This window comes from Rana temporaria, chromosome 9, assembly GCF_905171775.1.
Source record: "Rana temporaria chromosome 9, aRanTem1.1, whole genome shotgun sequence".
NCBI classification, from domain to species: Eukaryota; Metazoa; Chordata; class Amphibia; order Anura; family Ranidae; genus Rana; species Rana temporaria.
The window spans coordinates 43,450,437-43,472,128 of record NC_053497.1 but is presented as its reverse complement, the minus strand read 5'-3'; the positions used below and the strand labels follow the sequence as shown (position 1 = coordinate 43,472,128).

Genomic DNA, 21,692 nt, shown 5'->3' with positions numbered 1-21,692 from the left:
TGGCTGGCATTGACACATTCCCTTGAGGTGTGTCATCATGCCAACATGGGATTTTAGTACTGCTGCCCCCTGATGTAAAGGCATGGGAGAAAAAGACAGTGGTCTCCTTGCTATAAGCATCACAAACATGTTTTTATATATAAAGCCTGTGATATGTATGCGTTTACCTGGCATCCAGAGAACGAGCTAGGATATGTAGACAGTTAACCACTGCAGAGGCATCATTTCCTGGGGAAACATGGCAGAAGTTAATTTTAAACAAAATTCTAAATCTTGACATCAACTTTATTTAATCCTTCCAGCCTCTTCAAAAAAGTCCACAATTGACCATTACAGAGAACACAAAAAAAGTATACTGCTTTAACCAGTTCATGCCGTAAAAGTTAAAGAAAAAAAAGAAGTGTGAACAGCAACAAACCGCCTTACCGAATAAGGAAACGCGATGACGTACAAGAGCAGCAATCTTACAGAACAGGCTGAGGAGAGTAAGAAAGACAGATACAAAGGATATGGAGAGAAAGTGAAAGAGAATTAGAATACAGGATTTCAGTGAATCCAGAGGAAACTTCCAGCAAATGTGCATCTTATGACATGCCAAGCCTTTCACATGGCTCAATTTAATATTTACTGCTGTGATTCAAAATCAAACAACAAAACTTTGCCAATTCCTATTTTCTGGTTTGTCCAGGCAACTGTTGAACCTTTAAAATTAAATTCATCAATTGGACACAGATCGCATTTCCTATTCTGTCTAAAACATTTCAGCATAGATACATTATTTTCATTCAAACGCTTACATTTAACCCCCAAGTCTTTCCTGAACTGAACCCTTAACCTACACCCTAAATACAGCACAAGAAAACTCATGATCCAGGTGCCTCACGCTCATCCATCCTAATGTAATCTTGCTTTGATGAAGTCCTAAGGCCGAAATGCGTCAGCTTTTTGGATGATGTTACTGCTGTAATGCTTCAATAAATATTTTCTATGGATAAGCTGTCACGTTGCCGGCCTGTACTTTCCATGGATCACTTGTGAACTTAATTAGCCAGAGCACCGACTACTCTACACACCATCTATACAATATAGCGGTAGAGCTTGTGTGAGTTTTCCTCTTGCTATTAAAATTTTGTGATTGCTATATTAGATACTAAATTGATTATTTTTCTACCCCAAAGAATCTTTCATTTTATACACCAATATGACCTCAGTTGTGTACAACACTTGTAATATTGCCCCATGCTGACCTGGCAATCATCTCTTTCTCCTTATTGGAGGCATGACCCCCGCTGCCCAGGACTTTGGCTGGTGTGGACAGGAAGTAGAGACAATGGTTCGTGAAGTACTGGTTGATCAGTGGAAGAAGGATCTATGGGAGGAAGACCGGTGTCATTGGTTGTAGGCCATTCACAAACTTAGCGTATATTCACAGCAGAGGTAAAAAAAGAGAAGAATATTTTTCATTTAAAAAGTAAAGAATACGGAGGATGTGCAACAGATTTTTTTTTTCAAAATAGTGTACAAGATTGGTCAGGTTGCAATAGATACAGGTCCACCAAGTTCAACCAAAAAGAAAAAAAAAGACCACATCCTCATAACTCCAAACCCAGCAGCTGATACAAAGGAAAGCCAAAATGTAACCCTTGCCAATTGAACATCCTGTGACACTATTATAAACAGTGGTAGCGCTTTTGAAAATGCATCCACATTTTTTAATCAATATACAGAGTCTGCCAGAACCAATTGTATCAATAGAATTACTTTGTAAGAAGCCGTAGTCTGTCTCTTCTTGCAGCGGAAAAATTACAGGACACAAGACACAATCTCACCTTGGCAAAGAACTTGATTTCCCGTTCATGTGGAGACTTCTCTACCCTTCCACTGCTTACAACGGCCTCTAAAAACACAGAAGAGGACATGAGTTTAGAGTTTGAATATACATGGAGAATCCCTGCTATGGATGCAATAAAGGTCATAGCCAAGATCACACCTATACAATAAGGACAGTCATATAACTGTTATAAATAAAATAGAAACCGTAATCAAATGCCACCAAAAGAAAGCTCTATGTGTGGGGGGAAAAAAAAGGACCTCAAGTTTGTTTGGGTACAATGTTGCATGACCGTGCAATTGTCAGTTAAAGTAACACAGTGCCGTAATGCGAAAAATGGCCTGGTCAGGAAGTGGGTAAATCCTTTCGGGGGTGAAGTGGTTAATAAAATGTACCTGTTCCAGTTTATATACAGATTCATCTTAAGAACAAACCTACAGAACATATCTTGTTTGTAACAAGGGGACTGTCTGTACTTCCTTCAGCCCCTGGCATTAAACAGAGTGGCAGGGGAGAAATATGAAGGTGAATACATTTCTTCTGGGAAGGGGATGTTAAAGCAAAAATGGCAAGAGCACATTTTTGTTTTGTTTTTAGGTAAGGCATACTTGTATTATCCGATTCTTTATTAAAAGGTTATTTTTTAATATAGAGCACCATACCATTTTAAACTAAAAGTTATCTTCAGTAATCTGCGAATGGTGGCAAAAGAAAGGCAAGAATGACCAAGCTGGAAACGTCTGTGACACCACAAGCAAGAGAAATATTATGCCTATTGCATACATTCCTCCTTGTGAGTTTTGTTTGGTGCTATGCCGTATACTTTGGCCCTGAAAAAAAATCCTCATACCCAGATGAGCAATGAACTCCTGTGCTGAATCCATTAGTTTCAGAAGTTTCTGAAGGAATCCATAAGCGAAACGTTTCTCAATAGATGAAGTGTCAAGCTCCATGTCTTTCAAACCCCTGTATAAAAATGAATTGAGATGTCAGTACATATTGTCTGAAGATTCCACTTCAACATCTTCTATTATCTTGGTCTTATATTATTTTTTGTAGTCTACAACTGATTACAACAAGTACCTCGAAAAACTGGAAACAGGATGTTTAGATCATCTGAACAGAGCCCCCAAGGCTCTGTTCTTGGACCACTTCTCTATCTACACCTCCTCCCTTGGTCACTTGATAACCACCCACCGCTTTCAATACTACTTATACGCCGATGACACCCAAATCTGTCTACTCCTCACCTCACTCCTTCAGTCTCCTCTCGCATTACTAACTTACTAACTGATATCTCAGCATGGATGTCGCACCACTTCCTTAAACTAAATCTCTCTAAAACTGAGTTACTAATATTCCCCCCTGCCCGTGCCCCCCTCCATGACTTTTCCATCAAAATCAACAATGCAACCATCAGTCCCTCCCCTCACGCCAGGGTACTAGGTGTAATCCTAGACTCTGACTTGTCATTTCAGCCTCAAGTCCAATCATTGTCAAAAGTTTGTAGAATTTACCTCCATAACATCTCTAAAATTTGCACCTTTTTAAAAAATGAAACCACCGAACTCCTCATTCACTCCCTTGTTATCTCTCGTCTTGACTATTGCAACTCCCTTCTTATTGGCCTGCCTCTCTATAGGCCATCCCCTCTTCAGTCTACCATGAATGCTGCTGCCAGACTTATCCACCTTACCAACCGCTCAGTGTCTGCCAAACCCCTCCTCCAATCCCTGCACTGGCTCCCGATCACCCAGCAAATTAAATTCAAAACACTAAACCACAACCTACAAAGCCATCCACACCTCTTCCCCGAGCTACATCACCAATCTTGTCTCCAAACATGACCCAAACCGTCCTCTCCGCTCTTCTCAAGACCTACTACTGTCAAGCTCTCTCGTCTCCTCCTCCCATGCTTGTCTCCAGGATTTCTCCAGAGCCTCTCCCATCCTCTGGAACTCACTACCTCAACCTGTCTGGCTATCCCCTACTCTTGCTACCTTCAGGCGATCCCTGAAAACTCAGCTATCACGTCTCCAACGAATCTTTTACCCCTTTCATCAGCTCATTCCCCACAGTTACAACCTTTTGTACCACCTGCCCCACCCTATTAGATTGTAAGTTTTTCTGAGCAGGGCCCTCTTAATCCTCTTGAATGTTATTGTATTTTAACTGTATTGTCTCCCTTTTATATTGTAAAGTGCTGCGTAAACTGTTGGCGCTATATAAATCCTGTATAATAATAATAATAATCTGTTGATTACCATTTCTCAGAGGCCCCTTTTAGGCACTTTACCTTTCAAAATTCTTGATTTTTCTTTTACAAAAAGCTTTATTGGCATGAAATCCAACATATAACAACAATTTCCTCAGATGGTTACATTGCGTGGTAGACAAACAAGGAAATAGGACAAAAATAATACATAACGGCATGTAGAGGCATGTATCACACAATCAAGCAGGTAACAAACCTAATATCCCATAAAATTAAATGGAGAAACAGAAGACCAAGATTTGCCCACCAAAATGTCCTTGGGCGGGTAGAGTGACCAGAATGAACCATTTATATTGCCTGGACTTATGTCAGCGAAGCTGCACGGCCAGGGGTTTCCCCATCAGGCAAAATACCTTATTTAAAATTAACAGAAATAGAAGGTACATTAAAGATATGATGTTTCAATTACATCTCGGCTGGGTCTATACCTAAAAAAATTATGGAATATATAAAACGTAGCAAAAGAGGAAGAAGGAAATGTTGAAAAGGGACGAGAAAAGGAAGGTCCAGTATAGAGGAGAAGAATGAGGAGAGAGGACGGGAGAAAGGGGGGGGGGGCAGAGTCCACAGGATGTGCACGCGGGTAAGCATCAGATCGGAAGAAGTGCGCCATCAAATCGGGAGGGTTGAGAGTCAAAATTCTGGATTTTTCTTTGCTTAAATATTTTGTATGACTTGTCCATACTACATACCTTGTTACAGCATAACCTTGGAGCTGAAGAAACTTCAGCAGCTCATGTGCCTTTTCCCTGTCACGGGCCTTCTCTTTGGCAGTCAGAGTGTCATAGGGTACCAGCAATGGGTGAGTTCCCCCTCCTGTGATAATGTATAATAAAGAAGATACATTTATATACAGAATACTGGTAACACTGCTAATACAAACCATAAGCACTGGCTGCAATAAACATGCAACAATAAATACCAAATCACCAAACCAATCAGAGCTGGCACCCAGCATCTTATTGAATACATTAAACTAATAGCTAGTCGGCAGACTGTAGGGGGTGGGTCAACCTTGAACTTTGTGAAGGCAATTGGATATCTGCATATCAGAGACCCTGGGCTTTGGGGTTCCCAGGGTGTTCAAGGTGACATTCAATGGTACATACAGGCATTTTAATGCTTTGCCTTATTGTCACTGCTTTACTAAAATTTCAGAATTGAACTGTTGACGTTAAGTGTTTGTTGGCTCTTAGATCATACCCATGGCAATTACCTATTACAATATTGCTGTCCACAAGGATAAATGAAGGGGTGATAAGTATATGGGTTTGGTGCTTACCTTTTGCCTCAAGCTCCACCTTCTTCTTACGACCCCAGGTGTTGTGATAATTCTCAGCCAGCTGCTCAGCCATTGACTGTAGTGAGAGAAAGAATGCAATATATGGCTTACATAATTCCAAGATGCAAATCTCCACTCAGATACTGGCACACTGGAACACGCGACGGCTTCTTTTATCACTACAGGAAGGATCTCCCCACCTGAATTCACCTACACATGGAATTTTAGTGGACTCCCCATGGTGTGTAGTAAGTTCATTGCTGGTTGCTTCAGTTTTGAGAGAGTGACACAATTGTTTAGCGTGAAATGCATCAGAAATTTGCAATGCCCTGTGCGTACCCCATTTCAGCACAATAAAAGATTATGGTTTGTTGCTGTCATCCTTTTTTATGATTGAAAGTTACAAAAACTTCTGCAATGATCGAGATCTGACCAGGATACTTATAGGGGGAGATGGCTCTTAATTGTAGAAATACAGATTTGGTGCTCATTTTACCTGGCTCATACATCAAAGCAATGAGTTGGCCAAATGGTTAAATACTAACTAGCTACTTGCATTAGTAGTTTCTTGTGTATCTCCTGGCTACTTTTCTAGCAGGTGCTATTGTAAATTTAGAAGGGGGTCAGAGAGTTAATTGGCTCTGACCATGTTAATTTGGTTAAATTTGAGGCCTCTGTTCCAGACCTGGCTGTGCTTCAGTCACCCCCCAGAAAGTAGGGGGCACCAGTGGAATCAGGGTCATGTGGATACTTCTCCTCGGCAGCCAATCAGGAGGCTTGATCGCCTCGCTGTGCATGCTGGGAGGGGTATTTAAGGGGCAGATGCCATTGGTTCGGGTGGTCGCCGCTTCACGCCTACCACCTGGGCAGTCGTCCCGCCACCCCCGTGTGTGGCCCTCCTGGCCAGGGTGTGTGTGTGTTGCTGTGTTCCTGGCTCCAGGACCACGTTGGTCCGGAGCATTGATCTACCTCGTAGGTTCAGTAAGCAGACTGAGTCTACAAATTTACAAGTGGTCCTGTGCTGTCTGTCCAATGTGGAGGAAGCCGGTCGATGGAGAACCTGTCTAAAGGGACACAGAGCACGAGGATGGTGTCTCAGGAGAGGCCTATCTGCTCATCGAAGGACACTCCATACCTGAGAGGCTGGACGGTGGTCGCCTATGAGTTATTGATGTAATTGATCCTGTTTGAAGGAGATCCGGGTGCTGAATCCAGTTGAGAGGGATTTTGGACCGAGATTGTCTCCACCTTTAGGAGGGTCTGTGGCAGAGTCTTTGACCTAAAGCTCCGAGTGACACTCTGGCTGCTGGGCTGGTGAGAGAGGCCTGTCCAGGTGCACTGTACCCACTCTGGCTAGAGTGGTGAAGAGATTTGTCATTGGAAGCAGGACTGTTTCCGCACCAGTTAACCCTTAATCCGCCATTTTCCAATTCTTCTATCCCTTCACCTACTTCTATCGATTTTACCCAGCTGGGTAATAAAAGCACAGAAAGGACACCTGTTGTGTGGACATTGACTTTATTACAGTTCTCATTCAGTACCCTAGACGGCGAGAAGACAGAGGTAACGTGCCACCCAAATCAAACCAGCAGCGTCTTCGGGGGTAGTGCTACACTTGTTTAACCTGGCTTGCATGTAATGGCCAGCAGCAATTAAGGCACGGACTCTCTCAGAAGTCAGCAGCTCTGTAAAGAATGGCTACTAAGATTAGCACGACAACCACTGACACAACTCCTGGTCAGTCTAATTGAACTTTAATATATATTTAATGTATATAGTATATATAATATATTAGCCAGACATAAACGATTCAGCAATGGAGTTAATTTACTAAAGGCACTTGGGCTTTTACTTTGCCAGAGAAATTGCACCTTGCAAGTGAATGTTCCCCAGAGCTTAGTGAATGTGCTAACATTTCACTTTGCAAAGAATGCCCAATCACGTTCAAGGAAAAAATAAACCGTATTTTTGCTTGTGATTGGATGATGGAAGACATCAGAGCTTCACCTCATTCGGTAAGCCCTTGGGGAAAATTCCCCTGCATAGGCAAAAGCCTTCTTGCCTTTAGTAAAACAATTCCAATGGCTCATTGCTTTAATCCAGGGGTCTCCAAACTTTCTAAACAAAGGGCCAGTTTATTGTCCTTCAGACTTTGGGAGGGCTGGACTGTGGCCATCAGAAGTACAAAATGTTACAGCATCAGTGGGAGTGAACAATCCCCCTTCATTGGTGTCATTGGGAGGAATTATGCCACATCATTGGTCTCATTGGGCCCCATTGTTCATACCATTGGGAAAAATTGTGCCCCATCATTGGTGTCATTGGGCACTATTGTTGATGTCATTGCGGGAGAACTGAGCCCTATTATTGATGTCATTGGTGGGAATTGTGCCCCACTGTTGGTGTCATTAGGAGAAATTGTGCCCTTCATTGGTGTCCGTGAATAAAATAGTGCTCCAAGGGCCAGATAAAAGCAAGCAAAGGGCTGCATTGGGCCCCTGGGTCGTAGTTTGGAGATCACTGCTTTAATCAATAATTTTTTAAATCTTGCCATTTGTTTTTGCAAGATAACAGATAACGTTTCTGAAGCAATAAACCTTTTTTGATTTCTTTGTACTAAATTTCTACATCTTATAAGTTCCTTGTACCATCAGTTGCATTTTTCTTACAACATCTGCATTCAGATTGTTCCCAGGTCTATCACAGACTCTTATCAATACAAGAAAATAATATAATATGTGCCTATTAGGCCATTACCTGCAGCTCTCTGGAAAGAGTGAGTCCAGTCAAATCAATTGGGGTTGGACTAAAGGTCTGCACCGAAGGATCATAGGTTTGCTGAAATAATGAATAATATGGAAAATTTTCAAGCAAATATATATTACAAAAGATGGACACACGGTTAATGAAAAGGAATTATAACTGTGATTACAAAATATGTTCTAACCTGGGCTGTCTGGGAGATTTTTCTACTTTTTGTCTTCTTCTCAGTTTTTTCTTCCTCTCCTTCTCTGGCTTTCTCTACCAACCATTCCCAAGCAATCATAGCTTTCAAAGACTCTTTGATTGGCCAGCGATAGATTTCCTTGTCCTGTAAAGAAAACAGCATGGCACAAATGTCAGCTCATGCGTCAGTTAAAAATGACATGCCACCATCAAAGATATATAAAGATAAAAACCCTCATCACCTGATAAATTTATTGGACTTTGTATAGATCTTACCTTTTCAGAGAAGGTTTTGTATGGCCGTAGCATTGGATGAGTTTTTGCCTCTTCGTCAATTGTTTCGCCATAGGACCAATTATTTTGTATCTATCAAGTTAAAAGGGAAGGAATCAGATTTCTTAGTAGCAATGAGCTCTAATAACAGCATATATCTCCCAATACCATGGTCCCCTTGCAATAAAAACGATTTTCTTACCTTTTCAAATGCCCATTTGTCGTGGGTGTACTCTGCATACTTGTTGATAAAGCCATCCAACTTTTCAGGAATGATAACACTGTAAAAGATAATTGATATTGTTATAACTGAAATACAGCAAGTGAGATGCATTAGAGAAACTGGATAGATTATTAACCAGCAGTATACCATTTCTACAGAGGGTGCCCCAATTATGTGTCACCCTGAATTCAATGGCATCATTGGGCATGCTCCTATAGAGCATCAGGGGAGGACTGAGTTAGCGGGCAAAAGGGAATTCACCCCCCAGGCCAGTACTAATAAGAAATATTGGGTTAGTAGTTCAGAGTGGAGTTACTTTACCATTCAGAAATAATTTAGAGCGGTTCACCCACTCAGGAAATTGTGCTAGAAGTTATATAGCTACATGTTAAGCCTCGCCATCACAGCATCATGGAAAGGAAATCTTTCAGCATGGACTTTCTTTGCGACTCTGAGATGTCATGTGACTGAATGACTAGAGCTGCAAAGGAAGCTGATGCTGAAAGATGTGAAGGTGTGTCACAATAGACTATACCCTTTACCATACCACACTCATCTTTTACCATGGTGTAAACCCACTTCAAATTTGGCAATCCCTCACCACAACTCTATAGAATCTTCTAAAACAGTATCCTAAATAGCCCTTCCTCCTCTGCTACTCTTTTTAGATGATTGCTCGTCTTACTTTAGTGTTTCTACTGGCTTGGGATCAAAGTTGCCTTCAGCATCCACAGATGCCTTCTTGTCAGTCTTGGAGGAGTAGCTGGCATCCACATAGTCAGGTGGGATGGCTCCCGCGATGGCACACAAGCATGGCATGGTGATCTTATAGATCTCGGCATCAAATTTCTGCAAAAAGATTGTTTAAGGGTAACAGTACTAGAAAGTGGTATGTCGGTGTTTATATTTAAAGTGGATGTAAACCCAATTCATGAAATTTGAGCTAGGCACATATATCTGCAGAATTTTATCTCTCTTCAAAGAGCCAAGTCCCATAGCTTTCTCCTGACCCATTCCTCTGTTATCAGCCAGGTAGCTCCTGACAAATTCTTGCACACATCAGATAAAAGCAGCCTGAAATGTCTGTGGGGGAATGTTGCTATAAATAGATTAGCAGGGAGTTGACCCTGTTACAAAATACCTCTGAGAGTCTCTGCCTATGATGAGAGGGGGTGTGTGCCTTTCCTCCAATCAGCAATTTTAGCTATCTTGGCTGTATGCCCAGACATCACACTCTGTGTTAACCAGAAAGAGAAAATTTCCTAACATAATCTGAACTTTCTAAACAGTATATAAATGTAAAGACAGCAGATATACATGTAAAATGTAGGGAGATTTGGTTCATCTCTGTGTATCATCTGAGGCTATTCACTTCACTGGGTGTATGGAGGGTTTACATCCACTTTAAGAAAAAAAATAATGACATTAAAAAGCATAAAAGATGCAATTACAGCTACAATACTCAAAATGGCTAACCAATTAATTTGGGGTATTTCAAGGGTTCCTGCATGTTAAAAAAGTTTGAGAAAGGCTGATGCAAAGTATGTCACCTCAGTTCCAAAGGTAAAACGTGGTATGCCAACTTTCAGAATTTATTATGAGCTTGTCTGCAAATGAAAGTGTTCCTTGAAGAGGTTATAGATTTGATGTCATCTTGAGTAGATAAGTCCTTAAGACTGCATTCTAAACGTTGTCTTCAACTTTGTGGCAGAGCCAGTGACAGACAGGGAATGAAGAACTGTGCTGTATTAGAATATCGGTGACATCCGATTCAGTGGCACAAAAATATACTGCTTTACTTAATGTCTGTAAACTCCCCTGCTACAGTTTAGTACATTTTGACAAAAAAAAATTATCCTTAAAAAAAGCGTTTTAGACTAGAAGAAAAGAAGTGAAAATTAACTCGTACTTCCAAATGTGTGTTCGTTCATGAATGGGCGCTTTGACCTTTTAGGACAGGTTCAGATGATGTTTTTGCATGAATTAAGGTTAGCGTAAAATGTATTGCCATCCAGTTTTTCTTAGGATAAAGTGAGGAAGGATTAGAACCATTGTTAGGTTTTTACTTATATCTATGGCTGTGTTACGGAGAGTCCAAAGAAGGGCAACGAAACGGTCACTGTCAGGACAATAAGGATGTGGAACTCCCTTCCACAATTTGTGGTGGCAGGGGGGAGTATGGATATTTTTAAGAGACTCTTGCATCTTAAAGAACACAACATACAGGGATATCAGAAATAATTATAGACATTGACACACGTAAACCTGCACAGGTTGAACTGGATAGACTATGGTCTTTATTCAACCTCACCCACTATGCAACTATGTAACAGCATTGAAAGAACTTATGAATATACCGGTTAAACATAAATGAAGACTTCAAATATTTTCACTTTACCTTGTGAGCAAGAGACTCAAATATACCCCAGAAGAGTTTCCGGGTAAGGTGAAGCTCTTCTTCTGATGACACACCATAGTTGGCCCAACCAGTTGGAAGACAATAATATTTCCAGCAACGCTCATAGTGATTAGTGAGGAGCTAAAAAAAAATCAAAAAGGATTACCATGTGAGCCATAGCAGGTACAGTTCGATCAATCAAGTCTTGAATGGAAAATTTAAAGGACTGACTTTGTTGACAAGTTTTTCATTTAAACCCTGTGTGTTAAATTAGAAACACAGTTGCTTTCCAGAAAGGTGGGCTTGAGTGAGTGTATTAGTGGGCTGGCCCCACCTCCTCAAAATAAACCCCCACCCCAAATGTTTTAAAAGAGATCTCACCTTTAATGGCATTTTGGAGAACTCATTTAGAATTGGCACATCAAAGACAAGCCTTCTTAAAAGGTGTTGCAGCATAGAAGGACGGAGGAATCTAGAAAGAGAGATACAACACTTCAACACTCTCATTTAGGAAAGAAATGCTGACAATGAAACAAAAACAAAAAAATCTACTTAAGAAATAAACATACTTTAAAAAGTAAATTTAGAGGAATTATTGCTCTCTTGGACAGTTAGAATAATGCAGCCTTATTAGAGCCAGAACAAGGGGTGGGCAGAAGGACTAGCTGCCCCGGGCGCAGAGATATAGTGTAGGGATGGGGAACCCCCATTCTAATTACATGGCTATGAGTAGAGTAGTGACAGCAGCATTACTACTCCCGTCAGCCAAGCGCTGGGAGCGACAAGGAGAGCAGTGGAGAGCTGGGAGGAGTTGCGGGCTGTGTTCGCTCACCTCCTCCTCATTCCTACCAGTGCAGAGCTCCTTTATTTAGAAGCCAGCAGCAGTGTTAACAGAATAAAGAAGCTGCACTAAGAGGAGGGAGGACAGGGGGAGAAAACACAACCGCCACAGCCGAGTACTAAAGTGTGCATGAGTGAAGGAGAGATCCGGGAGGAGGCGGGGCGGAGTTCTCTCTCCCTTCAGCTTCCCCGTCAGTGCAGCACTCCTATGGGTCTGTACACACAGCTGCCGGCTTTTATTTACATGAGTGTTGTCAGATCAGGACTGTGTGGGGTAGGACCCCCTAAGCTTGCATACAATGCAATTTGGCATCTTTGTTCTGAGACAGACACTCAAAAACTCAAACGAAAAATGTGTACAAATTTCCAAGAATGAAAACTAAAAGATTCTGGTAAATAAAAATCCCCTTTACCCCCACATTTGTTTTATGAGGGTGGAGATCGCGCTGGACTGACTTGATTGGTCACTGGTTGTGGCAAAAAGGTCAGAGAGGGCAGATAGGCATTCATTTCTGGAAGGAAACCTAATCTGTTTTTTTTATGGAGATGGTAATCCCTGTTATGGGCCTGGGCTGCTACCTCAGGATCTGGCCTGGTCGTCGCTCCTTGTAGTGATCAAAGGAGGTGAATGCAGAGGAGCACCCAATGTACAGTTGATGTAAATAAAAAACACTTTATTGAGAATACAGATGATAGAATAAAGCCAACGTGTTTCAGGGGACAAAGGGCTCCCCTCTTCCTCAGGACTGCTAATTGATTATAGTTGGAAAAGGATCCTGATGGGGTCTATCTGAGACCTGAACATCAGTTAGGAGATTGTTCTGAGATGCTGCCTCTCCAGCTCGGGCTGACAGTCGGACAATCTCCGAACCGATGTTCAGGTCTCCGACAGACCCCATCCTCCAACTATATTCAATTAGCAGCCCTGTGGAAGGGTGGAGTCCTATGTGCCCGAACCGCGTTGGCTTTATTCTATCATTTATATCCTCAATAAATGGTTTTTTTTTTTTTCACATCAACTGTATATCGGGCGGCCCTTTACATTTACCTCCTTTAGCCCCACAGTCCAGAAAGTAGAGTTATTTTGCCTTGAGCTTAGGCAGAAGACAAACCCGAAACACTTTAATGGTTAGGTATCTTCTCTGTATATTGATGAGCTTTAACCAGCTATGATAAATAATTTCAATGCATACAGTTATAAAAGCAATTTCTTACATTGGTACATAAACATCAAGCCCATCAGAAGCACAATTCTAACAAAAAAGCTGGTGAGTTCACAACTTAAAGCGGAGTTCCACCCAAAAGTGAAAACTTCCGCTCATCTGATTCTTCCCCCCCCTCCAGTGCCACAATTGGCACCTTTCGGGGGGAGGGGGGACAGTATACCCGTCTTTGACAGGTATCCTTTCCCACTTCCTGGAAACTTAGCCACGGGTATTGACGTCCCGGCTGGTGCACCCTCCTCCTCCCCCGGCTGCGGGCCAGTAGGACAGAGGAGCGGGCCTTGTGCATGCGCAGTAGGGTTCCCAGCGTAAAGCTGAAAGGCTACACTACCGGGTCCCCCTACCCGAAATGGCGGTGGCAGCACCTGACAGCTGATGGAATCAGCAGCTGCGGTGCCGATATCGCTGCACTTCAGGACAGGTAAGTGTCCCATTATGAAAAGCCAGCAGCTGAAGTATGTGTAGCTGCTGGTTATTTTTTTTGGCTGACCTCCACTTTAAGGTATGAATTTTCCTCCCTCACTGGACTCTATACCAGTGCTTCTTAACCACTAGGTATATGTACATGCAGTGCCTTACCTGCAGAGTGCCATCAGACATTCCTCAATGACATCTCTCTGGGCTTTGGTAAGAGAACGTCCACGAGACAGGCGGTAAATGGTATGCAACATGGAGTCCACCATAATAGCACGGTGCTCGGTACCAGCAAACAGAGGAGCACACTTGGTGATCAATGGAAGGACTGCAGAGCAAAGGTATCGGTTCATAGCCAGGGCCATTTCAGTGGTACTAAACGCAGCCTGAGGTTTAATGAATAGAAGGACGAAAAAAATTAGGGCGGATATTATGAAAGGAAAAAAAAAAAGTCAATACAATTTCTGACCACTGGCTGTCAGTCATATTATGGACTAGATGCCATTATATTGGTACATTTTACTCTAGTTTTCCTTTAAACTATTTCTCAGAGGAATCGCAGTCATGAAATGCCAGTAATGCTCCATCATTCAGCATGGAGAGTTTTCCTGCATCACACTTAAAAATATTCTTTCCTAGTCTTTGACAAAATGCTCAATAGCCAGAACTTTTTTCTGTGGACTGTACATTAATGTGTACGTTTTAAAATATCTGTATAATATAATAATATCTGCATATGAAACTGCAAAATAAAACAAGTTTAAAAATATGACCCAAATACCAAGAATGCACGGTGTTGGCAATTGTTAGCGATTACAAGGGGTGAGAGCTTGTTTTGGTATCAAGTTTGTTAGCGATGAATTCCAAATTCTGCCACAAATTCACTGCTAGACGTGTGCAATTTGTTTTGTTCTGAAATCGTTTTTCAACGAAATTCAACAAATTTGTTAGTTTGGAAATATTTGAATTAAGGAAAACCTATTTAATAAATTTTTCCGGAAACCAAAGTCCGAAAATTCGAAAATCGGAAAATTCTGAAATATTAAGATTTGGAAATTCGAAAATCCGAAAATAACAATTACAATTTGAAAACCCGGAGATTTGAAAGTTACAAATTATCCGTAATAACGAATGCCGAATCTAAGGGAATGGAACGTAACAAATTAATAATAAAAGTTTTTATTATTTATTATTATTAATTTGTTGCATTCCATTTGTTTAGATGAAGCATTCGTTATTTTGTAACTTCAGATAAATTTTTATTTGTTACGTTCACACAGCCAAATTTTAAAGGAAATCCCAATACCTGTAATTGAATAGTTATTATTAGTTAGTATTTTGGATTACCAAACACTCAGATTTTCCTTCTTATTTTCGGATTTTCAAATTTCGGAATTTATTCAAAATAATGAATTTTGATCATAACAAATGACCCCAAAAAAAAAATAATGAATAGAAAACAAAAAAATTTGAGCAGTACACTACATATTTAATTGGCTATGCAGTAAACATGAAAAAATATATACTGGAGAAAAAAAAAATACAAAAATGTGTACCTCCTGAGATCTGTCTAGGTGCTCATGTTGAAATACATAAATACTCGCGCCATGTGAACAAATTAATCAATTCAAAACTCTGCAGCTGCTGTCCACCAAGTGCTTAATCACTTCATAAATCAAAGCTCAATATTACAGCGCTTACAGTCCAAAATATAGGTGTATGTATAAAAGTGACAAACAGAAAACATAATCAAAAAAGTCCAAAGTCTTTTTAAAAAACGCATATAAAGTGCTCCAAATTGTGGAAATTATTGGCTGTCTAACCTGTAGCGGTGAAGCTGTTTACCATATACATGTGTGTTTGACCCCCAGACTGAAAAGCTGTCAGTCGGGTCCATTTTCTCTGGTGAGTGGGGATACGAGAGGGGAGTGTGGCACACTGCACGGCATGACTACTTAAAGCATGTCAGAACTTTGTCTATGGATTTTGAAGCACTGAGCACTTTATATGTGATTTTTTGAAAAAGCTTGCAATTTTTTCATGTGTTTTCTCTGTTTGTCACATTATACATACACCTATATTTTGTACTGTTAGGTGCTCATGTTAACTAGATCCTCTGGAAAACCCAATAACCAGAACAATTAATTTCCAGATCAGACTATGAGGAGATGAAGGAAGAGCTTTATCCAAGTTCCAGAAATCCCAGGATTCTACTATATGGTATTTTCTTGTTGGTGTTGCATATCACAAGCCTATTTTATGCATAATGCCATATAGGGGCTGAAATGAAGATTCATTTGAGTCAGGTCTACTGTATATGACATAAATGATATAGACCTACTCAGAGGAATCTTCCTTTCTTTCTCTATATGACTGCCTGCAGTTTTTTTTGTAGAAAAGGAGATAAAGTCAGATTAGAATACTGTTTCAAGTTTTTTTTTTTGCATCTCAATGACTATGTTAGTTTTCTAGAGTGGGTGTTTCCACACAGAGAAGGTTGTTGTTTCTCTCAAAATGCTACAGGATTTAAAAAAAAAATGCCTTTTCTCGAATTCTTCACTAAACTCAGCCAGAAAAATAAGTCAAAGTCATAAAAGTAACAGAAAGATGAAAGGCAACTGGACTTTAATTACTCCAAGCGGAAAAGTAACACACCGTGTCCAGAGAGGCTGCAGCCCGCATGTCCGGCAAGAACCCAACTTCTAGAACTTGCAGCAGGAAGTCCTGATTGTCAATACCATAAACACGATCCAAGAAGAGCACCATGGGAGCTTTGTGGTCTGGGACAAAGCTTGCAGACATTTTTGGCTCAATAGGATTGCCATCTATATATATATAAAAAAACACAACATGTACATGTCAAGTCTTATTGCAGTCTTTAATGGAACCAAGAACTTTAGCGCATATTTTTTTTATGTCTACAAGAAAAATGTTCTGCGAATCCAGTGACTGCTCCTCTTACCCTTTCCAAATGCCGGTATTTGAAGAGCAAGACTAATAACTCCCACCAAATCCTCAATAGGCACCAAAGATCGCAGGATTGCTCTTATCCTCAGAGCTTCTCCTTTGCCAGCTTGGATCAGCTGAAGAAGACAATAGAATAGAGGACAGTTCGATAAAATAATCGGATAAAAACTCTGATGGCTAAAAAGCTAATAAAGAGCATTGTGCAGTAGCCCACCTGGTACAGAGCAGGTTAAACTCATTGTCTTTAATGTAATTTCAAAGAAGTGAGCGAAAGAGTAGATAAATTGCACTAGATTAAAGATTTGTGGATACAGATTCAGTTTATTTATTTTTTACTTGACCTATAAAGTATCTTGTTCAAGATATACCATGGATGTCCATCTATGTTGCTAGCACTTCTGCCATGGAGTAAAATACCATGGAGTAAAAACCTAGACGCTGAACTTATTGTGCACCAATCATCAAATGGCAAACATAACTCAGAACGTGGGGAGGACTCCTACACATAATCAAGCTTTAAAGTGGTGGCCCTAAATTCAAATAAATTACTATAGATCCACTGGTCTGTGGGTCTGTCCCTGTTCTAAAAATCCCCCTTGCACTGCTGAAGTACTTACTTTGCCATTGATATGGGCCCAGTCTAGGTCCGATTGCCCACAGTCTACCCTTTCACTTAAAGGGGTTGTAAAGGAAACATTTTTTTCCCTAAATAGCTTCCTTTACTTTAGTGTAGTCCTCCTTCACTTACCTTATCCTTCGATTTTTCTTTTAAATGTCCTTATTTCTTCTGAGAAATCCTCACTTCCTGTTTTTCTGTCTGTAACTCCACACAGTAATGCGAGGCTTTCTCCCTGGTGTGGAGAAAGCCTCTTGAGGGGGCAAGCAGGAGTGTCAGGACGTCCACCAACACACAGCTCCTTTCTCTATCTGAAAAGTAGAGAGTGTCCTGACTTGCCTGCTCGCCCCCTCAAAAGGCTTTCTCCACACCAGGAAGAAAGCCTTGCATTAAGGTGGTGAGTTACAGACAGAAGAACAGGAAGTGAGGATTTCTCAGAAGAAATAAGGACATTTAAAAGAAAAATCGAAGGATGAGGTAAGTGAAGGAGGACTGCACTAAGGTAAAGGAAGCTATTTAGGGGAAAAAAAACGTTTGTTTACAACCCCTTTAAGTCAGTTCACCTCAGCTCTAGCATGGACTGGCTGCCTCTTAGTGAGCAGTCAATTCAGTGTCTATCACACAGTCTTGGTGAACAGACAGAAGGGAAGAAAGTAGCTGGCAAGATAAAATCACTAAATGTAAAAAACTGACCTGCTGGATATTCATTTTCTTCTTTTTAAAAAACGTGAATTCATTTTAAATAGAGTAAAACAGCATGTAAAAGAAAAGACTAGGAAATGTAAAGACATGGATAAAAAGGGAAGAGGTCTCCTTTTACTTACATGCATTTCTGGAGCACAACGGCCCAGAAGGTCAATAAGAGCCGCATAGAAAGACATGATGGCATTACCAAGGTGTACCCGATTCTCTTCATGTGGTTCCTCACCACCATACCTGGCAAATAAAATGTGAGAGATTAGCAGACATCATACAGTGAAAAAACAGTATAGTAATCCATAGCTAACTAGCAGAAAACACTGCACTGAAGTGCGACCAGAACAAGATGCATTCTGGTTGGTCAATATGGGTTACTGTACCGAAGAATTTGCACTTTACAGTAAGAACTTTTTACTAAATAGAACTGAAAGAATTAAAACAAGGTCAACAAAATGATGGTAACTTTATAAAAAAAAAATTGAAATAATCAAATGAAACAACTAAGAATGATGTATACAGAATAAAATACATAATTAGAAGTTATGATACTATATGTACAGTAAGGGAAGAATAACAGTATGGGGCAGCCTAAGTATTTTACTAAGCACATCATTCTTTTAAAAGGAAGCAGGAAGTATATCATGTATATGTAACCAATATGAATGCCAATAAGCTGTTTTATGTGTATGCCTAAAACATTCAGCATATATGTTCACTCTAAGACCGTAAACAGAGACAAGTATAAATGCAACTAGAGGGGAATATTCTGCATATATTAAAAATGACAGTCACTCACAGTTCCCTGCGGCGGTCCTTCTTGACAGTGGGTCCGTCCCTCGCAGGGTCCTCAGAGATCTTGATGGCATCTTCAATGGCACCCAACAGACCGTTACCACCCTCACCTCTCAGGGCAGGACCAAAACACTCCGGACGTCTTATCAGAAGACGCACCACCACATTTGCGTTCTCCTCTACGCTCTCACCTGTGATCAAACACAAATAGTGACACACGTGTAATGAGCACTGCAAATGCTTTTCATGCTGTCATTTGAAATAAAATTCATTTTGATGAGGCACTACATTTATTGATACCGAAAGATTCCCTTTCACACTCACCATTTACAAAGACAGCGAATCGAAGGAAGTCTAGATACCTCTCTCCTCCACCAGGGTTCCAACCAATGTCTGGATATCCCTTGGCAAGTAGCATGGGACAACTCTGCAAGCCAGATCCAGCCAGATAGGACACGACCTACACAAAAGGAATTGAAAATATTTATAAAGGCAGAAGGTTTTTTATCTTAATGCATTCTATAAAAAACCTTCTATGAGTAGCAGTCTCCCCCAACACCCCCCAATTATCTACCTGAGCTCCTTCTCTATCCAGCGATGTCCTCGATCCCATCAGCCATCCAGTACACTCCTCCTGATTGGCTGAGACAGAGCAGCGGTGCTATTGGCTCCCACAGCTGTCAAAGTCAGTCAGCCAATCAGAGGGGAGAGAAGGCAGGGACAGGTCGGGGCTCCATGTGTGAATGGATACACAGGGCTCTGACTCAGCTTGGGTGATTCCTGTAGCAAGCTGCTGGCTGAAGGGCACCCAAAGGAGGGAGGGACTAGGAGCAACAAAGAGGGACCAGAGTAGAGGAGGTAAGTATAACATGTTTGTTATTTTCTTTAAAAAAACAAACCTTTACAATCACTTTAAGTTCCTTAAAGAACAGATATAGTGCTGATGAATACAGTTTATGAGTAGGAAAGGCAGGCATTACTCTGCTTTTCAGTTATAATGGGTTTAGAGTATTTTTGTAATGGCCTTTCTCCATAAATTCCCCTTCCACCTCCACTATCCAAGTGCCACCTCTTCTACATACAGCTTTTGTACAAGAGATTAGGATGTAGAATAGTGTTGCGCAACTTACAGTGATTTTCTGAGATGCTAAACATCAGCTGAGTCTGTCACACCTAATGTTCCTATGTCTGGATGTGCTGCCACAGTAATAGGCAAACAGGCCCATTGTACTCAGGTTACTTTCAGACCCCCATTACTGAAGGCACCAAGAATCACGCTATCTTTTCCTACATTCCAGCCAAGCAAAAGGGACCAAACTAGGGTTGCACCTATACCAGTATCGGTGCCGATACTAAGCATTTGCACGAATAACGGTATTCGTGCAAATGCTCTGAAAACAATACTTTCAAGCTTGGTTCTTTCGGCTGTTAGTGGGATTCCCACACCGACAGTTGAAATGTAAAAAAAAAAAAAACAGCAATTATTGGTTGTCAAGGAGCAGAGCCGCAGCATCCTTCACAATCAATGACTCATTCAGCTGTCAGTGGGGTTCCCCTGTTGACAGCTGAAGTGTATACAAAGTCCTGGCAATTAGAGCTGTCAAAATAAAAGCTGGGCAATGTTTATTGCTCAGCCACAGAAAGATAAAAATAAATATTGTTTCTTATTGTATCTTTCTGTTTATCCATCTACAGATCAAAGAGACGAACTTCGATCTGCAGATTAATTTTTATTTTTTAAACGTTCCTCTGTTTAACCACTTATTAACCCTTAATTTACGCCGATCAGCCTTAACCACTTCAGCCCCGGAAAGATTTACCCCCTTAAAGCGGAACCTCTGTAATATTTTCAACTTTCCATCTATTAAATCTTCTGCCCTTGCTTTAATTTTGGATAGTAAAACATTTTTTTTCTGCCAGTAAATACCTAATACAGCCCACTTCCTGTTTCTTGTCTGGTAAAAAGCCTAGGCTTATGACATCATGCACACTCTGGTGAGAGTTTGCCAGGAAGAGAGGGGGGATGTCACAATGTTTACATATGCATATCCCCGTTCTGCCTCTCTTCACCAGATCGTGGGTGGCCGGCAGACTTCGAGTCCGCCGAACCTGCAGGCACAGACTGATATACAGGTACGATATTTTCCTGCTGATTTTCTTTTGTTCACTTCTATTTTATAAACTATTAATAATTAAAACTTTTTTTGTTTGCTTTGTTCGTTAATATTTTTACACGTTATTCATTGGAAAAAAGTGCAAAATGTTAAAAAAAAAAAAAAAAATATGTATATGATTTGTAAATAACTTTTTAATGCTTTGTACCATTGCTGACAGCTGAAGTGTGAACAAAACAGTTGTGGTAGTTATAGGTAATTGGTATCGGCGAGCATTAAAAGAAAAGTAAATCGGTACTCGGTGTAAAAAAAAAAAAAATATTGGTGCATCCCAAGACTAAACCAATCGCTGCACTGAAATGTAACATCAGCTAAAGATAGTGATGGGTCTCATATCCCTGGTATGTTCAGAGTCTAGGGATGAAAAAAAGTGTGTCTCAACACTGATTTTATCAGCATGACATCTGAAAGGGGTTGTAAAGTTAATTTTTTTTTCACCTTAATGCATCCTATACATTAAAGTGAAAAAAAAACTGGCAATGACGGCCCCCCCAGCCCCCCCCCGTTTTACTTACCTGAGCCCGTTTACCTGCTGCGCTCGCCCCCAATGTCCTCTTCTCCACTCAGTCTGGCCGTTGATTGGCTAGATTGGATGGATTATTAGCAGCTCAGCCATTGGCTCGTGCTGCTGTCAATCACATCCAATGATGCGGCGCGCCGGGGGTGGGGCCAAGTGATATAGCCGCAGACTGTATCATGGGAGTGCACCCGCAAGGACTAACCCCCATGGGAGAGAGCT

General features: G+C 40.9%; 1 protein-coding gene across 11 annotated transcripts in view; it reads right to left on the bottom strand.

Moving 5' to 3' along the window:
• Positions 1-21,692, bottom strand: part of RYR1 (ryanodine receptor 1) — a 273,212-nt gene that overhangs the window by 91,594 nt on the left and 159,926 nt on the right. For all 11 annotated transcript variants that reach the window (XM_040323298.1, XM_040323302.1, XM_040323300.1 and 8 more), the window contains 20 exons: positions 19,104-19,239; positions 18,784-18,970; positions 18,113-18,224; positions 16,668-16,788; positions 16,361-16,530; positions 13,871-14,091; positions 11,610-11,700; positions 11,229-11,369; positions 9,516-9,679; positions 8,810-8,888; positions 8,611-8,700; positions 8,336-8,479; positions 8,146-8,226; positions 5,389-5,464; positions 4,799-4,922; positions 2,682-2,797; positions 1,830-1,897; positions 1,248-1,369; positions 427-476; positions 168-228 (listed from right to left, as the gene is read on the bottom strand). In XM_040323298.1, coding sequence (XP_040179232.1) covers positions 168-228; positions 427-476; positions 1,248-1,369; positions 1,830-1,897; positions 2,682-2,797; positions 4,799-4,922; positions 5,389-5,464; positions 8,146-8,226; positions 8,336-8,479; positions 8,611-8,700; positions 8,810-8,888; positions 9,516-9,679; positions 11,229-11,369; positions 11,610-11,700; positions 13,871-14,091; positions 16,361-16,530; positions 16,668-16,788; positions 18,113-18,224; positions 18,784-18,970; positions 19,104-19,239 — 2,354 coding nt within the window. The remainder of the gene's footprint in view (positions 1-167; positions 229-426; positions 477-1,247; positions 1,370-1,829; positions 1,898-2,681; positions 2,798-4,798; positions 4,923-5,388; positions 5,465-8,145; positions 8,227-8,335; positions 8,480-8,610; positions 8,701-8,809; positions 8,889-9,515; positions 9,680-11,228; positions 11,370-11,609; positions 11,701-13,870; positions 14,092-16,360; positions 16,531-16,667; positions 16,789-18,112; positions 18,225-18,783; positions 18,971-19,103; positions 19,240-21,692) is intronic.